This window comes from Ruditapes philippinarum, unplaced genomic scaffold (genome assembly GCF_026571515.1).
Source record: "Ruditapes philippinarum isolate M1 unplaced genomic scaffold, ASM2657151v2 ctg1074_1_1_1_1, whole genome shotgun sequence".
NCBI lineage: Eukaryota > Metazoa > Mollusca > Bivalvia > Venerida > Veneridae > Ruditapes > Ruditapes philippinarum.
This window is the reverse complement of record NW_026851714.1, coordinates 60,901-88,532: the sequence shown is the minus strand read 5'-3', so window position 1 is coordinate 88,532 and position 27,632 is coordinate 60,901. Positions and strand designations below refer to the sequence as shown.

The 27,632-nt window shown below is 33.8% G+C and overlaps 1 protein-coding gene across 1 annotated transcript; it reads left to right on the top strand.

Annotated features, from left to right (window-relative positions):
• The first annotated feature begins 8,129 nt into the window (after positions 1–8,129).
• On the top strand, positions 8,130–26,215 carry LOC132737894 (uncharacterized). The gene is made up of 6 exons (XM_060725270.1): positions 8,130–8,274; positions 8,402–8,533; positions 21,626–21,726; positions 23,337–23,390; positions 24,740–24,908; positions 25,816–26,215. Exons 3-6 carry the CDS (start codon positions 21,692–21,694, stop codon positions 25,960–25,962), a joined length of 405 nt encoding a protein of 134 aa, XP_060581253.1. The 5' UTR covers positions 8,130–8,274; positions 8,402–8,533; positions 21,626–21,691; the 3' UTR covers positions 25,963–26,215.
• The last annotated feature ends 1,417 nt before the right edge of the window (positions 26,216–27,632 follow it).

Genomic DNA, 27,632 nt, shown 5'->3' with positions numbered 1-27,632 from the left:
AAAAAAAAAACTGCATTTCTTACAATGATCGGTTATTGCTAATAGAAATATTTTCAAGAGATGATCTCGACATAAGCATGTACCCAGAAATTTATCAAAATCTTATATTTGTGTTATTGTAAGCCCAATTTGAGTGAAAAGCGTTGCAATCCTTTTCATTTTTAGAGTCATTTGTTTTTTTTAAAAAAAACGGAGTGAGCAAATGATCTGACATTTTGAATACAACTTTTGGTCTAGACCTCCATTAAATGGTACATTAATCTCGAAATGAATATTTTCAATCAAGCCATGTCCAAAAATAATCTATGTGGAGTCCCTTTAAAGAATAATAATCTAAACATAATGAACCGACGTTCAATATCCTATAATAAATTGATATGTTAAACCTATTTTAACTATGAATAACAATAAGAAATATGCTTATGAAATTATAGCTAAAATTTCAGACGTACCTACAAGTCAAGAAAGGTGGAACACATGTTTTAAAGATAATAGCATTAATTGGCAGTTAATATATAGTAATGTTTTCAAATGTTCTAACGATTCATATATTCAGTGGTTCCAAACAAGAATTATTCATAGAACTTATGATACAAACTCAATTTTGTTTAATATGAAAATTGTTGACAATAAAATATGTTTTTTGTAAATGATGTGAAGAAACACTTTTACATTTATTTTGGGAATGTCAGAAAATTCAAAGCCTATTTCAATACCTTAGAGAAAACTGGCATATTTTAAATGATGTTCTTTGTTGTAAATCATTAATATTAGGTACAGAAACTAAAGATTTTAAATAAAACTTTACCTCGTAACAGATTGTTTTAATTGTTTAATAATAAGTAGTATTTTTTATTGGTAAAATATTTTTGGAAAATAGATGGGCTTATTGTATGTATGTTGTTTATATTTATATACAAAGTGTATGCTGTAGATGTCAGTTTAACACACATTTTAGGTGTTTAGTTATTCACCAAACATAAATCAGTTGTATGATTGCAATTCTATGCTTTTATTCAATCAACATCAGCGGACATTAAATGGTTATAGGCATATAAATTTTGAAACGTTGTTGACCACATTTCCTAGAAAAGGAAAAAAAATGAAAAGAAAAACTCACCAGTAAAAACCATTAATTTTATATGCAACGACAAATAAATTTTACTCAGGGAATTCCATTTGCATAGGAATGAGTAACATTGACAGTAAATACTTAATATGAAGACTGTTGAGCAAAGCATGCTCATGTTAGTGAGCAGAAAAAGCCTTTTGAACTCAAGGTACCTGTGACCTGACCTTCGACCCAGTTCCCTAAAAATCAATAGGGGTCATCTTTTTATGACCAACATCCATGCCAAATATGAAGACTGTGGGTCAAAAGATTTTAAGGTAATTGTTATTAGTCAAGGCCCCTGTGACCTTGATCTTTGACCATCAATAAATAAGGGTCATCTACTAATCATGATTTACCTCAATGGCAAATATGAAGACTGTAGGTCAAACGATTCTTAAGTTATTGGGCGAACAATATTTTTCAGTCAAGGCCCCTGTGACCTTGACCTTTGACCTGGTGACCTCAAAATCAATAGTGTTCATTTACTTATCATGATTAATCTGCATGTCAAATAGACCACTAATCATGATTAACCTGCATGCCAAATATGAAGACTGTGGGTCAAAGGGATCTCAAGTTATTGGGCGGACAAGCATTTTGAAGTCAAGGCCCCTGTGACCTTGACCTTTGATCTGATGACCTTTGACCTGTTGACCTCAAAATCAAAAGGGGTCATCTTCTTATCATGACTAACCTGTATGCCAAGTTTGAAGACTGTGGTTCAAAGGATTCTTAAGTGATTGGGCGGACAAACAAAATCGAATGACAACCGGACGGCCGGACGAACATGCTGATTCCTGTATACCTCCCTTGCACTTTATTGTGCGGGGGTATAATTATTTATTCCGGTAAAAGCACATATATACATACAATGTTAACACTTAGATTATTTTTATAATTAAATAAATAAAAAGTGTCTACAAGACCTCTAAGTTAATTATCACAAATGACTTTGTCACAGGAATGTCATTTTAAAAACAAATATTTAAAACTTAAACAAAACTAAATGTTTATGTAATTTGCGGCGTTTAACTAGATATTAAAGACTGATGCAACATGCTACGATGTTAGTACATATATGAATAGATGTGATATGTATTAACCTCGGATTACACATGAAAGTCTGAAGGCTTATTTGAAATGATGTCTTTGGACATATACTTACTGCAATATACAATACAATTAAGGAAACATAAATATATAATGCAGATATAAAATGACTGGAAGTTGTCATACCGTGCATACGAGGGATGTTCGAAATGTATTGCTTATTTCTATCTGGAGACTTCAAATTTCAAGATAGCTCAAAAGTGTTCATGTCATGCCCTTGAAGTACTCCCCTGGCTAGAAATGCAAAGAATCAGCCGATGTAGGCGTCACGGTACGCTGTATAAGGTACTGATGAATAGCAGACCCAAGTGCCTGTCGGGACTTGTATTTTCAAACAGCAAGGAAGGATTTCAATTTCGGGAACATAAAAAATCACATGGGGCAAGGTCTGGAGAATACGGGGGTGGGGCAAAACAGTTACTTTTCTTTTTTCTAAAACGCCGAAAATACTGCAAAGGTATGAGCGGGACAATGTCATCTAAATGACGGATATGCTTAAAACCAGTGACAGGGCGTCGTTTCTTATAATACTTTTTCAGTTTCTTAAGTACTACGTCTTTGTAGTGATTCTTTTGCCCTTTTTCAGCAGCACTTTTATTGCGTACAAAAACTTCTTTGCACTTAAAGACCGTTTGGCAATTATTGGGCGTTTGTTGTGTTAAGTGGCCCAGATATTGTTGCTAACTTTTCAAACGGGCTCAAAATAATAGACCAAAGTTTCATCACCTGTGACAACATTGGCAAACTGTCTTTTTGTCAAATTCTGGAAACATTTGAAGCAGCTTTTAAGCCACATTAAACCGTTGCCTCTATTGCTCATCGGTCAACAGATGTGGTACCGATCAAGCAGAAATCTTTTGACTTTCAAATGATTCTTCAAAATAAAGTGAACCGTTGATAGTGATATGCCTACCTTTTCGCGCAATATCACGAACTGGCATCTCCTTCAATGATATCCTTTATCTGGAAACGATTTCGTTACGAAATGCAGATTTTAGCCTTCCTGATTTTGGTGCATTTTGATACACTCTACACAAGAATCAAATTTCTTTTTTCATCGCCTAACTGTGTCATAAGACACACAATAAGGCCCATAAGCAGTACAGAGTTCAGTCATCAACTGCTTTAAAGAGCAACCAAGTTTTGGGCGGGCTTTGATGTAAGCCCGTATTTCATCTTTTTTGTCGACGCTTCTACCAACCGTTTTTACTACAGTGGTCAAAGACTGTGTGTATTTAAATGGCAAATTGTATGTCTTACACTTAATCTAACATGTACACTAATAAACCGTTGTGTAGATATTGAATTACCCTATACAAGTTTGTATTGGTTTTAATCGTGTCCCATGTGAATCACGTGATAGAGGACAATATATCTTTTCGAACAGCTCTCGTAAATTAAAATTTTTACTGCATGACCCAATTGTTTTATTTACAGGAGTTAAACAAAGACAACATGAAGACTGATCAAGTGCCTTTAACCCTTTCGCTGCCAGAGGATTATTGTTTTATTGATCACTAATTTGCCAGAGGGTTTTCTAAAAATTACTACATTATTAATTTATATAATTTTTATTATTATTTGTTATTAGTATTATAATAATTATATATGTTTCCAAATATGCTAGTATGATAATAATTATTGTTGATGGTATAATTTTCTTTATATTGAATATTTTTATTATTATTATTATTAATTTATTATTATTATTATCATTATGATTATTATAGAAACGGCTAAAGCCGTCCATATGGCAAATACGCCGAAAATAACAGAGACGGCTTAAGCCGTCCCCATGGCAGTGAAAGGGTTAAGTACGAGCTCTAGCTTAGTCCATCATTAAAACATAATACTATAACTTTGCTTTTTAAAACATCAAACATTTGCAAGTTTTTTTTTTTAATTCTGTAAGCAAAGTCCAGTCATTAAATGCAATATAAAAGAACGTCATATTTTCGTTTCATAACATTTAGAAACTTTAAAATACGCTGAGTATTTGTTCAGTCTCGGATTACAAGAATAACATAAAGTCATTTAGATGGTACTGTTAAGTTGCTGAACATATATATTTTCTTTTCAGGTATTCTAAATCCAATTCTCGTCTATACACATTTTTCATAAGAGGGTACGTTGAGTCTTTGATGTGATATTGTTTTCCTTCTTGTTTGTTGAATTTCATTCTTTGTAAATTACATTTCAGTTTCAAGAGAAGGTGCAAACCTATTACCTTGAAGAATTTGGGAAATATTTTGCAATTAAGAGCCAGTTTCTACAGAAGAAGGTGAAGTTGTTCTTGGAATTTGGTTAGGTAAAGCACTTGTATTTACCTTTAAAGGGAGAAGTGATGCAACACAAGAAATGTCAGATGAAAGGTTGTCAAGTTCTGTGCTGTCAAGGGTCTCTAGGATTTAAGTATCAAACAAGCCATCAATACATGAAGATTCAGGCTGGGTGTTTGCTCTTGTTCTTGGGAATACTGAATTGATTGTTAATATCAAAATTGAAGATTATTAAATAATCAGGAAGACAGTTTACCATTTTTTGTTTTGCCAGAGTCAAAATTTCCCCATCAATGAATAGTTGTACCGCATGGCATAGGTTCCTGGCGAATATACTCTGTTTACTATTTTGCCCTTTCTGCCATATAAACCGCATTTTACCGTGTCTCCATCATGAAAATTTACTTTTTTTTCATCTTATTTGTCTGGTGTTCTTTATAACATGACAAGCTAACTCCTATTTGTTAACATTATTCAGTTATGCTGTATTACATCCCTTGTATTGAAAAACTCACATGAAGTATGAGAATAAGATTTTACAACACCGCTATTTACAGTAACATTCAGGGATTTTTCTATCTGGTAAGTGAAATTAACCATAGCATTAAGGGTCTTGTAATTCTACAGTACGAAATAGTTACTGCAGTAGGAATTGGTCTTCAAAGTCTTGACAACAAGTTTTTTTATATGTAATTTACAGTTGTGTAAAAAGTTTAACATGGTGTGGTAACTAAACATCAACCTTGTCCTTACATATCGTAATTGCTGCTCTGTAGATTTTGTAACTTGGAACTAATTATTAAAATTTTTTATTCACCTGGTGGTTGTTACATACTTTTGTTAAAATCGTAGGTTAGAAGCGATTTGAACATAACTGGGAGTTCACATATAACAAGGGTCATAGCCCAAAATAGCGAGAATATAATTTTCAGAATAAACTATTTTCGTCCAGCGAAATCAAAGGCAGGATGTTCTTAAGTAGGGCGAAAATGTGTTCACCAAAGGAAAAAAGCAATTTCGATTTGTTTGATCCTAAATGGGTTTTTAAGGAGTTTAACTTAAGTGGTTCTGGAAAATCTATTCACGTTTGATCTTTGTCCGTCAAAATTTTACTTTTAAAGCAATTAGGACTATTTGAAAATGCGTGTTCTAATTACGAGGGCTGTTCATGAAATTTCTTTCGATCTGTCACGCGATGGAATTATCGTGAAGCATGTTACTATATATAGGAACAATTGTATAAAATGATTTTTTGTTGGACATTTGATGACATTGGAGATTGAAATATTAATGAAGAAAGTAAATAACGGTAAAAATAAGTTAAAAGAATATGATATCAAATTTTGACATTAAGAAATATCATACTTTATGATATGATACTTTAAAGACCAAGAATATTAAAAGCTCGTCCATCGAAATATTTTGCATAAAATTACAAAGGACAAATATTTCAAACTGTATGACAGAAGACGTACATAAAATTAAATTCTTAAATAAAGTATTTAGCTTAGTGGTAAATGTACAGAGACAAATCCATGGTGGAAACCTAGCGACTGCATTATCTTGTTGAAAGTTCTACTGAAAGTTTAACGATATGATTAAACAGACAAATAAGGCTTCCTTTAAAAGAAATTAACATTAATGTCCCTGCTTTCCAATAATATATTTAAAGTCTAAGCATCTATATACAGAATTAATCGGACATAAATTAAATAACTTCAGGGACGGCCCTCCTTAGAGAATGATCAATTACATTTTAAGATATGCCAGAAATTGTCAGTCCACATATTTTCTTTAGCTTCGGAGGCAGTTCTACGATGAAGATTATGGCTCTGACTCTGAAAAATTGGTCTTTTTTCTTCATCCTTGGTTTGGGCATTATTTTGTATGCGGTTTATGGTTTAAAAATAAGTACAGCATATTTTCGTATCAACAACCGTAACAAAGATTTCAAGAAGTGTATAGGAACAATTCTGAACAAGGTAGTGTTTTGTGTCTTTTATGATTTGTTTTAAGCGAGTAAAGCGGTCTTTACATAAAAGTTGCATGCTCCAGATGAGCCAAAATATTTCAAGAAATAAACTTTGCGAATAATTTGCTAAGATTTTTATAAAGTAAGAATATCATAATTCAAGAAATAGTTTATATCTTATAAACAATTATTGACTGATTTGAGAAAAAGTTGCTTACATTTTGAAGAAAAGTTAAACTATTTTTATTCAAGATATGTTTAACATATTATATGCACTTAATGACTGAATAGAAACTGTAGTGTAGTATTTGTCACTTAAAATGAGCCGCACCATTAAAAACCAACACATGTGCGTTTGCGATAAGCAGAGATTCAGACCAGCATGCGCATCCGCGCAGTTTGATTAGGATCCATGCTGTTCGCAATCAGTTTCTCTACTTGTTATAGGATTTGTAAGTGAACAGCATGGATCCTTATCTGACAGCGCGGACGCGCAGGCTGGTCTGGCTTCATTCTGGTCGCAAACGCATTATGTTGGTTTTGTAACGGCGCGGCTAAAATTTCCTTTATAGTGCAGTAAGGGCTTTTGTTATTCATTTCCGTAAGTTTTGTAGGTTTATTTTTTAGAAGTACTTTACTTTATCTTGTTAATTCAATTTGTGGATACTTGTTCTTCTAGTAAAGTAATGAATATTAGACAAGGCTAGACCTGATAATTAATTAATGAATAATGATAATAATAATGATGATGATGATAATGATAATAACAAGAACCGGTTGTTGGGTAGGCAGAGTTATGATTCTGCACTGCACTTCTACAAGCATTTTACTGTCCACAAAAATCAAATCTACTGATCCAGTTTCTGTGTCGAAGTATTCAATGAAAATAAATTTAAACTGAGATTCATCATCAAAAAGTAAGGTTATCATGATAAAAATCTTCAACATTAAAAGTGGAAAATGTCATAATATCGGTGTTTATAAGGAATTCATTCCATACTTTTATGGTTGACAAAAACGCTAATTTTACCGTTTGCGAAGATTTTTCTACTGCTTCAGTTTTGGCCAAATATTCAATAAAAATACATTAAAATGAGATTTGTCATCAAGAATCGTCGTTTGATATCCTAGTAAAGTGTTATAATATCCGATTTTACGAAATTTTAAAGTGTGAAATTTTAAGTAACAGATCGATAAGAAAAAGGTCGGACCTAGGTAAAGTAGGACTCATTGGAGCGTGAAAGTAAGTATCTTTTTTTTTCGATTCCGTGGACAATGTAATAGATCGTTGTCAAAATAGAACTAAATATCGCGTATGTGTAGAAAAACGTAAAGAAGTGCTGCACATGGAGTGTGAGATAAGCCAGTGTGAGAAAAGATTTACAACACTGCTTTTTTAAGTAGCATTTACGGATTTTTCTATCTGGTTAGTGAGAAATTCTGATCCGAATCGCAAACAAATGTCAGATATTTTTTCTTGCAAATTCTGCCATATTATTCTATATCTAAAATGGTTTACCTCAATAAGATATATGTTCATGGAAATTAATTTCATATTATCCAAAACTATTTTCTTACAATAGCGTATGAATTTACAACTTAAATAATAACGGCTAAATGACGTCATCCTGAGCACATAGTTTCCTTCTAAAATGACATTATTTCAACACGGTTCATCGATAAAATGCGCTTAAATGACATTTTGTATGACACGTAACTCATCTGGCACCCCTGTGCCAGATGAAATTTTCGGCGTGTGTAAACGCCAGTCTGCTATGCAAGAAAAGGGTATCACTGTGGTATGAACACATTTCTAGTTTATTTTTGACAAAGTTATTTATGTAGATTGCATTTCAATTTTTAGCCTTTTTAGCCGCAAAAGGAATAATTATGTTTTGTAAAATAAATTATTTATTCTTTTAATAGCCAGAACATGGCATGCGTGTATCAGAACTGACAGGAAAATGTGAGAAAACAACATCCGACGACATCAGAGAAGCAGGGTATTCCTATGCAGAAACTGTAATCATGGAAAAAAAACTTACCTGGCCTGAACTGGTAAGTCACACTTTATTTGACCGTTAGTGTTTATTTGACATTTGTTCCTTAACTCGGGCATAAAATTTTTATTGAGGTATGTATGAACACATCCTTTTCTTTTTCACTATGCTTTTATATTATTATATTTAATATAACATGTTTCATTTCATAAATTATTTTCTAAACTGTAATGGACGAGGTATGCACACACACACACACACACACACACACACACACTCGCACACTTACACACGCACACGTACACATACACACGCACACACAGATACACACAACCATATACACATACTTGCACATTTTAATAAATCTTACACAATGCACGCACTCTCCTCATGACCATTTTTTGTATATGACCTTTAAGCAGTGGTGAATTCAGTTATATTAGTTTACTATGTACGTATTTTTAGCATTATTTTACACTTGACTTACATAGTTCAGTTTCGTACACAGAGGATTTTCATTCATGTCCTTTGCGCTTCCATACGAGATACGTTGTTTTTTACATAAAGAACTCTGACATTTGAAATAGAGTGCAGAGTAATTATTTCAAATGACAATATATGCGTCTTACAAATTAAGCGTAAGCTTAGGCTATCAATAAAAATCAATTCTTTTCGACTGCAAACGGATATCAAGCACAGGTCAAAATATGATGAACAAGATCGACAAGGAAAGGCGGCGTTCAATGAACGCAACCCCCATATGACCAAGCAACAAGAACCAATGGCAAGGAGCCCAGGCGGACCCCAAACATAAAAAGGACAGGGCAAAGACACATTAATCATTAAATGATAAATAATTTGTAACTGATTAGGAATTCAAAGAAAATAATAATAGGCCCACAAAGGGGAAGGGGACAGGAGACCGGGGGGAGGGGGGTGTAATCAAAGAAATAAAAACTAGAGGCAATGGGGAAGATACTTACCGTAGACGAGAAAACAACAAGAGACAAAGTTTATAAGTCATGGGAGGAACTGTTACACGATGGATGGAGTTCTTATGATAAATTGTTTTGAATTCTTATGATAACTGTCACGGAGTTCCTGGAAAACGTTACGGATTTATGTGGAAAACTTTTCTATATACTTAGAGAACTCACGTGAAAATCGTCTTTTTTACCTTAAAATGGGGAGTTGGAGGCGCTAAATTAAACTTTGATAATTAAGCTTACCCTGTATATTGTATTATGTTTTAGAAAAACCTTTTTGTCTATTTTTCATAGAATCTGGTAGTTTTGAAAAAAAAAATCCGAATTACTTGCGTATTCATACATATTGACCTTTTCATTTGTGTTGTTATTATATAAATAACACATGGGTTTGTGGGTAACAGTAAAAATATCATTCCGAGGAAAATACTGATACCCGAGGCGTAGCCGAGGGTAACAGTATTTATACGAGGGGTGATATTTTTACTGTTACCCACAAACCCATATGTTATTTATTTTATTACCCCGAACAAATACAGTGATGATCTGAATTTGGTAACTACATCTAACTGTAACAAAAATAAGCCAAGAGAAGCAATAACTAAACTGTCCTTACCTTGCAAGTTTTAAGTGCACTGTAATCCTACTTGAGAAGCTGTTTTTTCTTTTATTCTTTAGGCAAGTGATGATATCTACCAGTCATAAACATAAAATAAGCTGTGTTTTATTCAGAAAACAAAACACTTACCCATTTAAAAGGTTATGATCTGTGAAATCGGATCCTTCTGCATCCAGAATATTCTTCGCATGGTTTTTGACAAAGTGCATTTAGAAAATAACGATGATATCCTACAGATGTCTGTCCACCAACTATATCTGTAACGTTTCACTGGTTAAATTGTTAAATTATCCTTTATTGCTTGCTTTAATTGTCTGCAACACAAAAATTATTTACATTACAACTTGAAAACGGATGTTTCCTGTTGACTATTCAACAAAAAGATATTAAACATGCGAAAGTTACTCTAGGTTGCAAAGAACTAAATTTTATCAGAGTAATAGTTACTTCGGGGATGCCCTATCGTCGAAAATAAGAATGAATCGAGAGAAAAATGGCGGCCATTTTATTTCATTTTATTTAGAAAATACCACGTGACCAGATTTTATACTGTTAAAAAATACTGTTACCTATGTAACAGTACAAAATTCTTAGTCACGTGGTACACTTGCATTAACAGTAAGAATAACTTCCAGAGGCCTATGGGAAATTAGCATTACGAAAAATGTGAGGGTAATAAACTTAATTACTTAATTATTTTTTTATAATTGAGAGTTGCTAACATAAAGCCCAGGCTTATGAATTTATACCCGACTTTTCAAATCTCTGGAGTTCTTACGATAACTTTTATTACTGCCAGTGTGTTTCTTGTGCTTAATTACTGCATGTATTTCATTAGTCAATACGTGTGTAAATCATTGTCAGGAGAAATGTCTGCCTTGATGTTATTTAATCTAAGAAAAGATTTAGTAATAAATACTAGAACCAATTTCCAAGATATGGAGGCTGGGCAGCACCGCCTGACATAAAAGTGAAATATTCTCAGTTGGAAAACTAGCATGTAATTGTTTAGTTGACACTATCTTTTTTTAGGTATTTTTATCCTTTTCTATCTCAAATCAATATATACATGTAAACAACAAACTCTGATTATTATTTACACCCAAAACAAAGAACTCCGACCACCACCCACAACAAACACACATCATTTATCAGCCACTTATATGAAATATCTTTTCACGTATACGTCTTTTATACGAAACAAGACACCTGGCGAGCCCAAGCTCTAAACAACTTATGATCAAACAACAATAAAATCACCACAAAATGAAGAACACAAAAAATGAATATTTTTACAACTCTAAGATACGGTATAAGCCACAAACATTCATCCAACAATATTAACTTCACACAATCTAATCAGCATCAGAAAACAACTTAAACTAAAGCACCCAATATTTACATATATCCTCAAAACAAAGCAGCAACTAATATAATCTTGATATAATACCAAACATTCAACCAATATCAACCAATTATATCTTCACAAACAGATATAACTCAACAACCAAAACAACAAATTACAACCAATAAACCCTGATCAATTAAGATCACCACAATTATATTCAACCACTTCAACAAACCAACAAAACTGACTTCAAAACAACAAAATTCTCTTCAAAACAACAAAATTTTCTTCCCAATAAAAAAATAACCCCTCACACTATAAGCGTGTGTCTCCTAACTGATGTAAAATCTCTCTCTAAACGCGCATATTTGCTAGCTGAAACGATATTTGACATTTAAACATGTATACATATTTCATACTCCCAGCAACAGGTTTATAAATGAAACTGTACATTGAAATATGATACACTTCAGTGTATCGCTGACTCGTTGTGTAAAAAAAAAACTATCTACAGTGAAACTGTGATTATTCTGACAGCCCCCTACTCAAGAAAACACTCCACTGTTTTCAAACAAAATGAATAATCTACAATGTCTTCTTTTCAAGTATCGAGTCTACTTAGGTAATCTGCACACACGTTGTCCTTTCCTTTCACAGCTACTATTCTAAACTTATAGTTCTGTAGAAATAATGCCCACCTCATTATGCGGCCACTTTCAACTTTACATTTCTGAATATACGTTTAAGGAGCATGGTCTGTATGCAGCTCAAATTCTTTCCCGTACAAATATTTGTTGAATTTCTTTATTCCAAATGCCATTGCAAGACATTCCCTTTCGATAACCGAGTAGTTTCTTTCTCTATTCAACAATTTCTTACTCGCGTAAGCTATTGGAAGCAGACCATCATCAAACTGTTGAAGAATTGCAGCCCCAACTCCGGTATCTGAGGCATCACATTGTAAAACAAACGACTTTGAAAAGTCTGGAAGTCGTAGTATTGGTGATCGTGTCAGTACTTGCTTCAATGTCGTAAAGGCTTTTTCATGTTCTGGTTTCCATATGATTTTATTTGGCTGTCCTTTCTTCGTAAGATCTGTCAATGGTGAAGCAATTTCTGCAAATGAAGCAATGAATTTTCGGTAGTATCCAGCTAGACCAAGAAACGATCTCAGTTGCTTCTTTGATTCTGGTCGCATAGCGTCTCTAATTTTGCCTAATTTGTCATCTTCCATTTGCATTTGTCCTTTGCCAACAACATGACCGGTAAATGGTATACTTTCAAACCCAATCATACATTTAGAAGGTTTAACTGTGATCTTTGCTTCTCGTATTCTTTGGAACAACTGTCTCAACATTTTTATATGTGTCTCCCATGTAACCGTATGTCCAAGTACATCGTCTACATAGTTATCAGTATCATTCACTTTTGAAAGCAACTTCCGCATCATTCTATTAAATGTTGCACCAGAATTGACCATTCCAAATGGCATCTTTCTGAATTGGTAACTACCTTCTGTTGTAGAAAATGCTGTGAGATGTCTTGATTTTGCTTCAATTGGTATTTGCCAAAAACCTTTGGTCAAATCAATTTTCGTGAAGAACTTATCTTCTTTAAGTTTCGCCATCACATCCTCAACATTACCCATTGGTTCTGTATCAAACTTTGTTACAGAGTTGAGTCGTCTGAAGTCAATACAAAAGCGGTTTGTATTATCCTTTTTCTTCACCAAAACAATTGGAGAATTATAATCAGAATTTGCTGGTTCAATGATACCACATTCAAGCATTTTTCTTAATTTCATCCTCTACCGCTGTCCTTTTTTGCATATGGTATCGTATATTGTCTAACACGAATTGGTGTTTTGTCAGTCAACTCAATCTTGTGAGATTCAAGATCTGTAGTTCCGGAATATCAGTAAAAATATCCTCAAATTCTTGAAGCAACGCATTTACTTCTGATTTTTTGTTCAAGTGATAATGATCATTAACATTAACATCTCTGTATGTCTCTTCACCCTGGTGTGTCTACTAGTTCTAAAAGATTTTCATCATCAACAGCCCCAGTATCATCATTATTTTCAGCTTCTATTACAGCTACACTCGCACAAGTTATATCTTCTCTTTCTTCGTATTTCTTCAGAAGATTTATGTGGTACATCCCAATTCTATCACCTACTTTAACTTTGTAGTCAAACTTGTTAACTGCTTTACTTACAACAAATGGACCTTTCCATTGTAACATCAGTTTATTGTGTGTTGAAGGCACGAGCAATAAAACTTTGTCTCCTTTCTTAAGACTTCTTGGTCGTGTTTTCTTATCATAATGATGTTTATACTCTTCTTGTGAGTTTGCTTGAGATTCTCTCTAGCAAATCTTGCATGTTTGTTCTAATCTATTTCTCAAAATCTAGGACGTACTCATACGTATTACGTGTCTCTGGTACTTCTGTCTCTGTCCATAATTCTTTAAGTGCTTGCATGGGACCTCTAACAGTTCTTCCATATAGAAGTTCAAATGGTGAGAACCCTGTACTTGACTGAGGGACTTCTCTGTATGCAAAGAGAACCGCAGACAAATATCTATCCCAATCCTTAGGTCGTTCTTGGCACATTTTCTTCAACATGCTTTTTAAAATACCATTCATTCTCTCACAAAGACCATTACATTTTGGATTGTAAGGGGAAGTAAACAACTGTTTCAGTGATACAAGCCTACAAACTTCTTCCATAAGTTGTGATGTGAACTGACTACCCCTATCACTAAGTATTTCCGATGGGAAACCTACTCTTGCAAAAATATCTAACAATGCTTCAGCTATATTTTCAGTCTCGATTCTTGGTAAAGCAACAGCTTCTGGGTAACGTGTAGCATAATCAACTACAGTTAATATGTACCCATTTCCCTTTTCCGATACAGGCGTTATTGGCCCTATCAAATCAACCGCAATTCTCTGGAACGGAGTATCAATAATAGGCATTTCACCTAAAGGAGCTTTCTGAAGTCTACCCCTGGGCACCGTCTTCTGACAAATATCACAGGAACGACAAAATCTAGTTATATCACTTGAAATACCTGGCCAGTGAAAACTAGACTGTATCCTGTCTAAAGTCTTGCGTACAGACAAATGACCACCCACTATAGATTCATGAGCTAATGACATAACTCTTTTGTGATATTTACTAGGATGTGATATTTACTAGGAACAACTATTTGTCTTGTTTCAGACTTCAAATCGCCTTTCACCGTCTCAAATATTCTATACAACACATCTTTTTCTACTTCATATCTAAATTTGTTACCGCTTTTTGTTTTCATGATCTTATTTTCCCTAGCATACTGCCACAAACGCTGTAACGTATTGTCATTTGATTGTTCTTTCTTAAGAACATCTACCGTAATTTCATTATCTTCAATCTTTGGAACTTTAAGAGGTTTCATTGCTTTCTTCTCTTTTTCTGCCTGTGCTCTAGTAACAACAGCAGCTATGTTTGTTTCTTCTTGGCTAACCCACTTTTCATTTGGCTTATCAAGTACACCCTGAATATTGCCCAAGACTAAGTCACAAATTGCTGACTCTAAAACCATAGCTTCTATTTTACCCTTATAATAAGGTGTATCAATGTCTATTTTTGCCATAGGTACCAACCTGGCCCGACCATCTATTGCTATCATGACACAATTTTTATTCAGCATTTGATCTTCTTCCACTAACTTCTTTCTAACTACTGCTAACTCGCAACCAGTGTCTCTAAGAACTTTCACCTCTTGATTACCAACATATCCTAGTTTCAGATCCAATTGACGTTCACCTTCTAATGATTCTATTGTACAGCTGCTTGTAATGACAGGCACAGAATTACCATTGGCTAATTTAAGTTTCCCCTCTTCAATACAACCATCATAAGAACTTGTTGGAGAAATTGACATACATAACCCCGATACTTTCTTATCATCAGATCTCCAATCACGACTATCTTCTCCAGGCCTACTACGCCAGTTCCTTGGTGAAGAATCCCAATTTGTTTTAAAGTAATTTCTATTTTGCTCTCCATATGACATTGCAGCAGCCCCATATCTTTTCTTAGTCTGATCTCGACAATCTCTGGCCACATGACCCTCTCTATTACATATGAAGCATGTAACTTTTCTATTTTCTCTGTGATAGTGCTGTATTGGTTTCGATAGGTTACCTTGATTAAGGCGTATTGGTGATTTATTTGAAAAGCTGGCAACTTTTGAGCTTTTACTATTTGTAATTGTACCGCCATGAGCCTCTAAGTATTGTTCAGCCAAAGAGATGACATCTCTACGATCCTTTGGCTTGCGTTCCTTAAGAAAAAGAGCTAACTCCGTTGAACAAACTTTGACAAATTGCTCTCTAATAATAAGGTATTTTAATTTATCTACTGTATCCGCAGCATCGGCCATTTCTGTCCATCTACTGAAGTACCTATCTAAGAGAGCCATAAATTGGTTTACAGTCTCCCCTTGTTCCGGCTTACTCTCTCTAAATTTCGTTCTGAAACCGTCTTCTGTTAATTGGTATCTTTTCAAAACTGCTGTTTTTAATTCTTGATAGTCTGATGCTTGCTCAGGAGGCATACTAGTGTAAACTTCAAGACCTTTCCCCGTTAATAACGAACTTAAGCTTATTGCCCATGTGTCTTCTTTCCATCCTTGACTTACAGAGAATCTTTCAAAACGCTCTATATTAGCATCTATGTCATCTTTTGACTCTTCAAATTTAGGCAATCTTGGCCTCAAACCGGTGCTAGGTGGGGTATCAAGGCGATCCCCAGCCTCAATTTTTAACTTCATTAATTCTATTTCTTGCTCTTTCATTTTCATCTCTACTTCAGCTTGAAATAAACGTTTCTTTTCTTCACGTTCGGCTTCTTTTTCTAGACGCTCGGCCTCGAAACGCCGTCGCTCTTCCTCACGTTCAGCTTCCTTTTCTAAACGCTCTGCCTCAAATCGCCGTCTATCTTCTTCACGTCTAATATTTCTCTCTTCTCTATCAAGATATTCTGATTCTTTCTTTTGAACATAATCACGTAACTCCCCGTCCTTCAACCCAAGCCTCTCTCCCAATGATACCCATTTATCATAATCCATAATTACTTAATAATGGATTACTATTCAATAAATTAATCACCTTCTACGAAACCCGTTAAGTAAATGCTTATTTCTCAACAAAATGGTGTACCCCTGTAGCACCGACAATTGTTTTTCCAACTATAATCTCTATATAGCATGGCACCTACCGGGCACCGGCAATGAACTTGTATTAACAGTAACAACCAGGGAACTGATAATAATCTTCCTGTAGTGTTTAACAACTATGTAAACTTTAAGAAAACAACCAACTGAGCACCGGTAGCAAAAACTATCTATTCAACTATTACATTCACTTTTATGAATAATCACCCACTGAACACCGGTTATAAACTTTAATCAACTACTGATGTTTATAACCTCAACAAATTATAAGTTATATCTTTATCATCGATATAAACTTATTAACACAATTATTCAAACTATCGAAACAAATGTCTCCCAAAACCCATTTAATTCTATCACCGTATAAACAGTTTTCAACAAAGGGTGCTCTCCTGCTAAAATGCAATAACTTCTTCAGTATAAATAAACTTTTAAACACAGCCCGTCACCGCTTCTATACATATAACTCTCTACTTAAACCCAATTGCACAGAGAGTTTACTTGTATAACACTACAACAGATTTATCGATTTTCGCCTAACAGCATTTTACACTGCTACATTTTACCAACACTGTAAATGAACAAAATTTTTATCAAAGTTTAACAAACAATATTTTGCCAGGAAAGATTACAACTTAAAGAGAATATCCCGGACGAGCCCCCAAATTGTCAGGAGAAATGTCTGCCTTGATGTTATTTAATCTAAGAAAAGATTTAGTAATAAATACTAGAACCAATTTCCAAGATATGGAGGCTGGGCAGCACCGCCTGACATAAAAGTGAAATATTCTCAGTTGGAAAACTAGCATGTAATTGTTTAGTTAACACTATCTTCTTTTTTTTTAGGTATTTTTATCCTTTTCTATCTCAAATCAATATATACATGTAAACAACAAACTCTGATTATTATTTACACCGTAAACAAAGAACTCCGACCACCACCCACAACAAACACACATCATTTATCAGCCACTTATATGAAATATCTTTTCACGTATACGTCTTTTATACGAAACAAGACACCTGGCGAGCCCAAGCTCTAAACAACTTATGATCAAACAACAATAAAATCACCACAAAATGAAGAACACAAAAAATGAATATTTTTACAACTCTAAGATACGGTATAAGCCACAAACATTCATCCAACAATATTAACTTCACACAATCTAATCAGCATCAGAAAACAACTTAAACTAAAGCACCCAATATTTACATATATCCTCAAAACAAAGCAGCAACTAATATAATCTTGATATAATACCAAACATTCAACCAATATCAACCAATTATATCTTCACAAACAGATATAACTCAACAACCAAAACAACAAATTGCAACCAATAAACCCTGATCAATTAAGATCACCACAATTATATTCAACCACTTCAACAAACCAACAAAACTGACTTCAAAACAACAAAATTCTCTCCAAAACAACAAAATTTTCTTCCCAATAAAAAAATAACCCCTCACACTATAAGCGTGTGTCTCCTAACTGATGTAAAATAGATAAATACAGAATCCCTAAAGAAAGCCCAACACGGCAAAATTGAAAATGTTGCAGGCTCTCTCTAAACGCGCATATTTGCTAGCTGAAACGATTTGACATTTAAACATGTATACATATTTTATACTCCCAGCAACAGGTTTATAAATGAAACTGTACATTGAAATATGATACACTTCAGTGTATCGCTGACTCGTTGTAAAAAAAAAACTATCTACAGTGAAACTGTGATTATTCTGACAATCATTATGAAGCATAGTATCGATTGCATACAAATTTGGTAATATTACTTGAGTTTAGAGTGTATTTCACTAAATTTCAGTTCAAAAGATATTTTTCTTTTTCCGTTTCTTGTGTTTTTTTGTGTTTGTTTTGGTTAATTTTCGTTTTTTTGTTTTTTTTACCATTTTATTGGAATGACTGAATACATACTTGATGTAGGGCGTTGACTTACAGGATAAAAGTACGCCTTGAATTTAGTACTCAAGCATGATTTCTTCATATATACATTATTCCTGGCAGTTTTAGAGAACATTAAGGAAGTTTTTAACAATATTTGCTTGGCTGTGTAAGCCAAGTTACTGCCGAATAATGGTGACTAGCTGATTCAGGTTTTTCTGAAGATAGCCTTTCACCTGTTTATCCTTTGTAGACTGTTCACTAAAGCAGTTTCATGTTCAATCAATTCTAAAAAAAAATTAGGGTTTTCTGACAGATAAATCCTGAAAAAAAAGACAGTTACCTAAAAATTTACGTGACAAAATTATTTACACACCAAGCTATATACCGCATATTAACTTAACGTTGTCATCATAATAACGATATGCATGTTTATTATGCGACTTATATGTTTATCTGTAGTGACTGTTAATTCAGCGATAACATTTCAAAGGAAACTTATGTTGACGAACAGTATAAACATACACAATTAGTGCATTCGTTCGGTTTTATAATGTCAATATGAATTCGCACAAAATTGATTTGAACTAACACACTCTCAAACCAAAATTATCTAACCAATTTTTGTGTTAAAGCTGGGCGTATTACGTTTCATGATGATTTCAACATTTCAACACACCTGCAGTAACAAAAGTACTTATATGAACTCCAGGACATATTTTGAGTTATCACAAGAATTCCGTGACATTTGAAAAACGGATATGAATTTATTAGCCTGGGCTTTATGTTTGCAACTCTCAATTATAATTGGGTAATTAGGTAAAGCAACGAAGAAGATCACAAATGAAAAGTTCATACGAATGAAAAGTTCGTACGAATGAGTAAGTAATTTGAAAATTTTACTCAAACTTACCAAATTTAAACAAGAGGGCCATGATGGTCCTGAAGTCGCTCACCTGTACATAGGCCCCCGGGGCAGGGCAGATTTAAACCTCCAGGATTTTATTTTAACAAACTTGGTAGACACCCATTAGAAGATGTTTCATGCTAAACATCTAAGGTCTAGCTTGTTGGTGTTTTTTTAAAGAAGATTTTTTCAAGTTTTTCTTTAAACACATAGTTAAAAACAATTACTAACCTGGGGCAGGGCCAGTTTAACCCCATGGCTTTTATTTGAACAATCTTTGTAGACACTTACTAGAAAAATTTCCATGCTTAAAATCTTATCTCTATCTATTAGGGTTTTTCAAAGATTTTTAAGTTTTTGCGATACATATATAAGAACAATCAATGTCACTCGGGGCGGGGCCAATTTTGACCCCAGTGCTTTTATTTGAATAAACTTTATAGAAATTCACTAGAAGATGTTTCATGCTTAGTATCTAAACTCTAGCTGTTTGGGTTTTTCAAAATACACATAAAAGGAAAATAAATAATCCCCGGGGCAGGGCCAATTTTGACCCCAGAACTTTTATTTGAACAAACTTGGTAGACATCCATTAGAAGATATACTTCATGCTAAGTATCTTAGCTCTAGCTCTTTTAGTTCTTTAAAAGAAGATTTTTAAGTTTTCACTATATGCATATAGGAAAAATCAATGACCCCCTGGGGCAGGGTCAATTTTGAACCCAGGGCTTTTATTTGAACAAACTTGGAAGACACCCATTAGAAGATGATTCATGCTAAATATCTTAGCTCTAGCTCTTTAGGTTCTAAAAAACGAAGAATTTTCAAGTTTTTTGTATATGCATATAGGGAAAATCAATAACCCCCTGGGGCGGAGCCAATTTTGACCCAAGGGCTTTTATTTAAAAAAAAATGGTAGACACTCATTAGAAGATATTCATGCTAAATATCTTAGCTGTAGCTCTTTAGGTTCTAAAAAAGAAGAATTTTCAAGTTTTTTCTATATGCATATAGGGAAAATCAATGACCCCGTAGGGCGAGGCCAATTTTGACCCCAGAGCTTTTATTTGAACAAACTTTGTAGTCACTCACTAGAAGATGTTTCATGCCAAATATCTTAGTTCTAGCTTTTTTGGGTTTTTTAGATGATGATATTTAAAAAAATTTCTTTTGAATGCCATGGCAACCAGAGTTCTGCATGGAATTTAATTAAACAATATTCAAAGGTGACCACCAAAGGAACATTCCTGTGAAGTTTGGATGAAATTGACTCAGTGGTTTATGAGGAGATGTTATTTATAGTAAAAGTTACGGACGACGGACGGATGCCGGACGAAAAGCGATCACAAAAGCTCACCCTGTCACTTTCTGACAGGTGAGCTAAAAATGCGATGAAAATAGACTTAAAGGTTTTTCTGAAACATAATACAATATGGAGAACAAGCTTATTTATCAAAGTTTAATTTAACACCTCAAACACCCCATTCAAAGGTAAAAATGATTATTCTTTACGTAAGTTCTCCATGTATATAGAAATCTGAATACTGAAATCCGTAACGTTTTCCAGAAACTCCATGACAGTTATCATAAGAACTCTAAACAAGTTATCAAAGGAACTCCATCCTTCGTGTTACAGTTCCTCCCCCTTTTTAGTACGTATTTGCAGAATTAAGTTGGTCAGGCGCGGCACAGACGCGCGACTAATTTAGTTTTGTAAATACATACTAATATATTTTGACTGACTTAGTTTTACAAACAGTCGAGTTAATAGACTGATTAACAGTTTGCCGATTAATCAAAGCAAATGTTTTACAATTCATTTGAAATACTGCAATCATATTTCACAAACATTTATTTCAAACACTAATGTGTTTTTGTATGTAAGCGCACGAAATATTAGTTTGCTTTCCGGATGGCACCAGTTTCCACATTTAAAATGTCGAGTATTTAAATTATATGCGCCATTTGGTCATTTTTTCATAACTTTTGTATGTAAATCTTTGAAACATCGAAATACAAATGTATATAAAATTCATAAAGGATTCAAAATTACCAAATTTACTTATTCGAAACAACTTCAATAGAGTTGCGATTAATGATATTGTCATATTCTTATCCATATTTACGAATTTTATTTAATAAAGTGTTCTCTATTAAGTTTCAGAACATGGAACAAATACTTTGGCATAATTCTAAAGGGATCGGTTAAGGTTTTCGATTTGACATGCAGTGGTCGGAGCCTATCGCAGTTGACGATCCGTAAGTGTTTATATGGACCTTTTTGTCTGTCATTCTTTACTTTTAACGTATTTTTTATTAACCAGGTTTTCAACGAAAACCTGGTAATTGTAATGCCGAAGTCGGCAGGCGTTCAGGCGGGTGGGCGTTCAGGCGGGCGTCAACTTTTGGTTTCCGCTCAATAACTTAAGTTTGCTTTGGCCTATTGACACCAAACTTGGTGTGTAGGTAGCTTATATCAAGAGGCAGCTTGGGATTGCTACCCAGGTGTCTGTGATCAAGGTCAAGGTCACTGTTACTATAAATAGAAATTCAGTTTCCGCTCAATAACTTGAGTTTGCTTTGGCCTATTCACACCAAACTTGGTGTATGGACAGCTTATATCAAGAGGCAGCTTGGGATTGGTACCCAGGTGTCTGTGATCTAGGTCAAGGTCACTGTTACTAAAAATAGAAATTCAGTTTCCGCTCAATAACTTGAGTTTGCTTTGGCCTATTCACACCAAACTTGGTGTATGGATAGCTTATATCAAGAGGCAGCTTGGGATTGGTACCCAGGTGTCTGTGATCAAGGTCAAGGTCACTGTTACTAAAAATAGAAATTCAGTTTCCGCTCAATAACTTGAGTTTGCTTTGGCCTATTGACACCAAACTTGGTGTATGGATAGCTTATATCAAGAGGCAGCTTGGGATTGCTACCCAGGTGTCTGTGATCTAGGTCAAGGTCACTGTTACTAAAAATAGAAATTCAGTTTCCGCTCAATAACTTGAGATTGCTTTGGCCTATTGACACCAAACTTGGTGTATGGATAGGTTATATCAAGAGGCAGCTTGGGATTGCTACCCAGGTGTCTGTGATCTAGGTCAAGGTCACTGTTACTATAAATAGAAATTCAGTTTCTGCTCAATAACTTGATATTGCTTTGCCCTATTGACACCAAACTTGATGAATGGGTAGCTTATATCAAGAGGCAGCTTGGGATTGCTACCCAGGTGTCTGTAATCAAGGTCAAGGTCACTGTTACTAAAAATAGAAATTCAGTTTCTGCTCAATAACTTGAGATTGCTTTGCCCTATTGACACCAAACTTGATGAATGGGTAGCTTATATCAAGAGGCAGCTTGGGATTGCTACCCAGGTGTCTGTGATCAAGGTTAATGCATTTAGTTTTCATGTTATAACTTGAGTTTGCTTTGACCTTTTGACACTGAACTTGCTGAGTGGCAGCTTTGGATTGCCACTTAGATATCTGGGTACAAGGTCAAGATAATTTGCTTACAAAAGAATTTTCAGTATCTACTCAATAACTTCAGTGCACTTTGACCTATTGATTGTTGTCACATCAAAACTTGGTCGTTGAAAACCTGGTTTTCGTCGCATTGCGGCGCTTCTTGTTTATTTATTGTTTTACAATCTATTTACTTTTGAGTATTTATCTTTATATATATAAGTCAGTCAGCCTGTCCGTCCGTCAGGCAGGTAGGCAGACACTCAGTCAGTCAGTCAGTCAGACATACATACATACAGACAGGCAGACAGACTGACTCAGTCAGTCAATCAGTCAGTCAATCAGTCAGTTAGTTGTATAATTGCCAAGTTCCGGGTATCAACTTTTGAAATAATTTATTGCAGCCTCACAGCGATTGCTATTACCTTTACAAATGCGTCACACAGACTCATGCTGGAGTAAGTATTTCTATTTATGCAGTTATTCCCATTTATATATGTAGTTAAAGCGACAATTCGCATGCCTATGGTGAACATTTTAGGATTGATTACTACTTATGAAGAAATGTAAATGAAACATGGCAGAAAATAATGATTAAGTATCTGATAAAATAAATAAAAGAGGAGTTGTCCTTCCTAAAAATGAAAGATGAACAATCAACTTTCCGTCGTTGTTGATATTCCCGGAAATGACTTGCGAGTAAAAAAATTAAGGAAGCTTGTCATACTTGTGTCATTTCTTCGGTTTCGCACTATGCTCCTTGGGGTTGAAAGCAAATATGACTCAACGTTATGCCTTTTGATAAATTTATTAGTAACAAATATAGCTATCATCATCATTTACATCGTCATCACAATCATTGTCCTAAGCATCATAACATTTATCATCATAATTGCTATCGTTATTATAGATATATTTACTTTCATCATCATAATCTTTTTATTGAGTCCACAATATCTAAATATCAAGTTTAAATATTGACGAATCAGTGTCAGATGATCTATTGTAAATGGTTATCTTTGTAAAGTACACTTTCATGAAAATTTGTATAGACGAGTATTGGTTTTAGAATCCCTGAATAGAAAATATTTATTTTCAGCAACCAGACAGTGCCACCTAAATGATTTATGTTATTCTTGTAATCCGAGACTGAACAAAAACTTAGCGTATTTTGGAGTTTCGAAATGTTATGAAAAGATAATATAAGCTACTTTTATATTGCATTTAATGACTGAAATTTTCCTTCAGAATTTAAAAATAAAAACTGACAAATGTTGGATGTTTTAAAAGCAAAATTATAGTATTATGGTTTAATGATTGAATAAGCTACAGCTCGAACTTAAAAGCACTTGATCAGTCTTCATGTTGTCTTTGTTTAACTCATGTAAAGAAAACAATTGGGTCATGCTGTATATACTTTAATTTATGGATGTTATGACAACTTCCAATCATTCTAAATCTTCATTACATAGTTTTTGCATTATATTTATGTTTGTTTTTAAAATTGTATTGTAAGTTAAATATATTTGTTTTTAAATGACATTCATGTGATACCGTCATTTGCGACAATTAACTTAGTAGTCTTGTAGACAATTTTAATTACTTTTATTATAAAATAATCTAAGTGTATACATAGTATGTATATAAGTGCTTTTACCGGAATAAATAATTAAATCAATAATCAGTAACTGCGGCTGCTGTATTATCGAAATCTTTGCCATGATCATCACGTTCATTTTCGTCATCTCTATAATATTTATACATTTTTATTTTTTACTGTTATTATTATTTTTATCATCATCAACAGGTTCTATCAGGAAGCAATACATGTTTTTGAGGAGAAAATAATAGTCGACGAACAGGAAGTACAAACGTCTACTATGAAAACTACATTACATCAAAGACAAATGTCAATTTTCCTTCAAAGAACTGCAATTGTAAAGTTGTCAATTCTTACACAGAGTGAATCTGTGAAGGTAAACCTTCTTGATTTTCTTAAGTAACTTAATTTAACGACGTATTTTTATCAAGAAACCATGGCGTGAATTGCAATATGCCACTAGTTTGTTGTTTGTTGACAGCTGTTATGTCGGTCTCCTATGTATATAATTAAAATACTGTCTTCATGTAGGAAGCTCAAAACAAGTGTGTAGGTTCCTGTGGAGTAAAACAATATGCGAGGAATTTCTCTACTAAGTAACAAAAAGCATAAGCTGTATAGGATGGAGGAAGAAAACTTGTATGGCGATTCTATCCATACATGTATAGAATTATTTTCAGTATTGGAAAGAGATTCAAACCGTCATGATGTACATTATGCAATTGCGAAATTTAGGCAGAAACTATGTATGCATTATGGAAAAATATAGCCAGATGGTTCCAACAACAGTTCAATGTCCTGTAATAGAAGAGATTAAATAGACTTTAATGATGTTTAGACCATTTATTTTTTATCGGATGCACAATTGTATTCTAATGTCGCTAGTTTTTAACAAAGGTTGAGGCGTGTGAACCTTAATATCTTGCTTTTCGTACACCTGATAAGTGCGCGTCTCTTTCTGAGTATTCTCTTATGAGAGATATTCATAAAGGATTGGAATACCTATTCTGGTATATACCGGATAAGACGCTTGAATAATGACATGCTAAAATCTTGCCATTTTACCCAACGAAATGAACTTTGAAAATCTAATTCATCTTTTCACACCGATTTATGTATTATAATTAACGAAAATGTAATATTCAGCGGGAAAAGGGATTTTGTCTTTTTTGTAAACATGATATTTCCGAGCGTCTACAGGTACTGCTCCAGTCCTGTAATGAGTAAAATCCTTTTCTTAATGTCATTCATTACATCTAATTCTACATCATGTTTTTTTTTAGATAATGTTTGATAACGAGGACTTCTGGACATACGAGATACAGACTGTCAATATTAGCAACATGCATCAGTTTTCCGTGAAACTTAAAGAGAATTTCTTTAGCAACAAGATACTATTGCTTTATGGTTACCGTTTAAGTGTTGAGTAATACCAACAAGTACTGTAATATCAGGAATTTATGCCAGGGACGATATTTCACTTAATTCGTAAATTTAAGTTTGTTTTTATCCAATATAGATTTTGTCTAAATATTCAAGAAATTTATAAACTGAACAGGACTGAAAGAAGACATTTCATATTATGACAATTTGTGTAAGAATTATCTTGGCCACATATAAAATTCTGATTTTACATTTAAAATAAAAGTAACTATAAGTTATTATAATGGAATGTTGATCGGTATTAATCTTTGATTTCGGTATCCTTACACATGTGAGTATCACTGCGGATGATCACGTGACCAGAATCGTACAATGGGCTCATAAAATGGCGGCCTACGAGTACAATGGCCGAACAGGTACTAAAATACGTTGTTTTCAGTAAAAAACGCATTTTGAGCAAAATAAGCAATGACATCTTTTGCACAATTGGAATTTCGACCGCCAAGAAAAATTCACATCCTTTGTAAAATTGCATAATGAAGTTGTGCATCTTTTTAAAAACGAAAATGGCCGAACAAAATTTAATGAGTACATTGTACAATGGCCGAACGAATTTATTGCCTGTCTTATTTCGTCAGATTTTTCATTGAAATGTGCTTGTTTCTCGCTTCCAGTCTTTGAAATCATACAAATATGATATTTGTAAGTGCAAAGTAGGAAGAAGTATTAAATTAAATGAATTCAGTTTGCTTGCTATAAATTCTCATCTAGTATTCTGCTTTGATAACACACGTGTATATCAGCGTTCAAGTATTTAAAATACACAAATAAAATACGAACATGGACATTATACAGAATTTATTTCACCAGCAAATTAAATGTTTCAATTACATAAGATTGTCAATTATTTTTTTAATTAAGTCAGTTTTTTTTTGTTGTTTTTGTTGTGTTTTCTTTATTTTTGTGTTTCAAACGCAGAAAAAGTGGTTCCTTTATATGAAAAGCATGTTTACGTGCATCTTATGTATATATTAGATTTTAAATTGAGCTTATATTACCGTTAGATACTTTATCACACCATATTAAGTAATTTTTACAAGAATTGGAAATTTCTTATGTGTTTATTTGCCGGCATTTTGGCAAATCGTTTCAGTTGTTTTAGAGCAAACAACCATGGCGGATCAAAACCGTTTCACGCAGTCAGTTCGCGACAAACTCTGATTAAGCAGCACAAGTTATTCACTCAATAAACTTTATTGACGTCTCTGCGCGTGACAAAAATATGATGATGTTGCCAAAATAAAGTCTGATGACCTAATAAGAGGCACTTTTTTGACAATGACTAGAACAAACAAAAATTCACTGAGTTTGCTCTTGATATTATACACTTTGGTCAGTGATTACTCAAACCCTGACTACATATACTTAGGCTCTCCAATATGTACATTTGTGTTTCTATTTGCCAGAATGGGAAGAAAGGTGATCAATCAGCATTGCCTTAGTTCGAAAAGCTTTGGGCAGATGCTGCAAGTTAAAGTGGGTTAGCATAGAATAACTTGTATTGCTCCGATTTTGTCGAAAACGAACTGCCGTATTCTTAGAATTTAGAAATACTATCAGTTTATTGATGTAAATATAGCTCCCATGTTGGAGCCATAATGACCGGGTGTCATACTATTTGTCCTCATAAGATATTTTGTAATGTAATTGTACCTAT